General features: G+C 57.0%; 1 protein-coding gene across 1 annotated transcript; it reads right to left on the minus strand.

Moving 5' to 3' along the window:
• Window positions 1-2,305, minus strand: LOC101685067 (putative MORF4 family-associated protein 1-like protein UPP). Its single transcript, XM_004770521.3, has 2 exons — window positions 1,415-2,305; window positions 1-680 (listed from the first exon to the last, which is right to left on the minus strand). The coding sequence occupies exon 1, from the start codon at window positions 1,775-1,777 to the stop codon at window positions 1,430-1,432; it is 348 nt and encodes a 115-aa protein (XP_004770578.1). The 5' UTR covers window positions 1,778-2,305; the 3' UTR covers window positions 1-680; window positions 1,415-1,429.
• Between the last annotated feature and the right edge of the window lie 336 nt (window positions 2,306-2,641).

Raw genomic sequence — 2,641 nt, forward strand, 5'->3', positions numbered from 1 at the left:
TTTTTACTCTGAAAAGAATTTATTCCTCTCACCTTTTCTTAGCCAAGTCAATGGCTTTGGTTATTTGCACAAGGATTCTAAAAACTGGCTTTCAGCATTTGTTTTTCCAGGTAACTGAACATTATCAAAGAAAGCTAGAGCTCTGGTCTCAGCCTGTGAGGACCAAGGCTGGATATCATCTCAGCCTGGAAGAAGCTACCTGCTATCATTCTGGGGCCTGCCAGGGTCAGACCCATGCTCCCCTCCCCAATCCCTCCAGGCCATGCACATGTCACAGGCAGCTGTGGCAGAGAAGCTCCTGAAATGCATGATTACATAAAAAAAGTGTGCCCCAAAGTCAGCCAATACACACAGTACCTAGAACTCATCCCTTATTCTAGGTTACTCACCAGACAGGTTACAAGATGTGCACCAGTTAACATGCCACAGAAAAACTACATTTCTGAAAAAAAGAAACAAGCAAACAAAAATGAAAAGAACACAACTCTCCTCCTTTGATCTGACAGACTACAGAATGTGAAAATGCAGACCCCACCGCTCTCCATGCCCAACAACCCTCCAGGGGCTTCTCAATCTGATCCAAAGCAGCGGCATCCACATCCTTGGCCGGTCTGGGCTCTCCTTTCAGCAGCTGCAGCCAGGCAATGTCTTCTGTCTTGCAGAACTCTGACCTCAAGCCTCTTCCAGGCATCCCCAGATTCCAGGAAGCATAAAAAAAAAAAAAAAGCAGCAAAGCACAAGAGTATACTTCGGAACTTCACATTAACAGAATAAAATCACAATAACGAATATGACCATAAAACAGCTTACAACCTAAGCCCTATTCCCTTAGGTAACAGTATTTATCTAAAAGCGGTCTTCTCAAAACTCAATGCACCTAATAATCGTAATCATATCCGCACACATAATACTGAAATCCTCTCCCCAGAATGATACTGGACATTTAGTATTTAACATGGTGAAAATGTAAGAACAGCATGGGAGAGAAAACGCTCTCGGTTTCAGCCTCTCCAGTCCGTCCTCTTTACCAGCGGAACGGAGTCCATCGGCAGATAAGCTGGCATACAAGTGGGGAAATTAACCACCACAATTTAAATCCTAAGACTCTCATATCCTGAAGTCAAACAGACCCAACCACCCGTGCAAAATGCTACCGCTAGTAGCTAGGTCATGGGCAACGCTCCATTCTCAGCACGTAGGATTCCCGTCCTGCACTTCTGTCTCACGCACCCTGTGCACCTGTTACCTTCACAGCCACGTACAAACCACTTGCTTCTAATTCCCAACCCAAGAGCGCCACCCTGTGTCTGCTCACTCCCCTCTCCCTCCGCCCAGCGGGGCGTGACAAGGCAGGGCATCACGAATCCCCGTCCAGCGCACCGCCCCCCGACGACCCCCGGCGCCCGGCACGTACCCGCCCCCGCATCCTTCAGGAGCACCCGCAGCGGTCTATCTGCCGGTGGAGCTCTACGATCCTCCGCCCCACCAGCGCGGCCTCGGCGGCCTTCCTCTCCGCCTTCTCGCACAGCTGCAGCACCCGCTCCTCCGCTTCGCCGGCCGCGCAGCGGCCGGGGCCCCGGACACCCTCGGCCGAAGTGTCCACCTCGCTCTGCAGCTCTTCCAGCAGGTTCGCCACCTCCAGCAGCGTCCGGCGGGCCCGCAGGTGCGCGCGCACGCGCTCGCGCTCGAGGGCGGCGACCTCCGGGCGCGCGGGGCTTGGGGTGCGGTCACAAGGCCTCTCGGGCTCCCGCCCCTCGTCCGCTTCCGCGGTTCGCATCGCGCCGCCCCCGCGGCCCGGTCACCGCCTCTGAGAGGCCGGCCGGCTGGCAGCGAACGCTAACCCGTGGGCCGAGCTCGCCGTGACGAGCAACAGGTTGGCCCCACTCCGCACCGCCGACACGGCGTCCGAGATGAGACCCCACCGTCCTCCCGAGCTGCGCCGCTCACGTACGGCCCTTTTACGACACGGCGGGGCTCCCTTGCGGCCGCGCCGCGCCAGCCCCGCGCCCGGCGCCGTCAGTACGTGCGGACCTCGCCCTGCCTGCGCTGGTGTGGGTTGTGTCCTGCTCCCTGGCTGGCGCTTACTGCCGGTTGCTCGAGCTACCTAACGTTCTGACTCCCAAGTCACCGGCTTGGTGGGTCCTGCTAGCATCCCTCTGGGCCGCGAGAAACCGAGGTGGCGAGCTCGGCGTCGGGCTTCGGGACGCGCCCTGGCTGCCCTCCAGCCCCCGCTGGCTCTGGGCTCGCGGGCGGTGGCTCTTCACAGAGGCATCCTTGCTCAGCGGGGAACGTGCTTCTCCTCTCCCTCTGCCTGCTGCTCCCCCTGCTTGTGCGCGCTCTCTTTCTCAAGCAAGCACGAATGGGGGGAGGGGCAGAGGGAGAGGAAGAAGGAGACTCCCCACTGAGCAAAGAAAGTCCAGTGCGTGTCTCCCTCCAAGGACCCTGAGGTCATGACCTGAGCCAAAAGCAGACGCTTTTAACTGACTGAGCCACCCAGGCATCCCTGGGTATTTTTCTTTAGAAACTCGGGCCAGGGGTGCCTGGCTGGCTCTGTAGTGATCTCAGGGTTGTGAGTTCATGCCCCACGCTGGGCATGGAGCCTATTTAAAAAACAAAAAAAGACAAACTTTAGAAACTTGGG

Source organism: Mustela putorius, unplaced genomic scaffold (assembly GCF_011764305.1).
Source record: "Mustela putorius furo isolate JIRA1106 unplaced genomic scaffold, ASM1176430v1.1 tig00000083_pilon_pilon_pilon, whole genome shotgun sequence".
Lineage (NCBI taxonomy): Eukaryota > Metazoa > Chordata > Mammalia > Carnivora > Mustelidae > Mustela > Mustela putorius.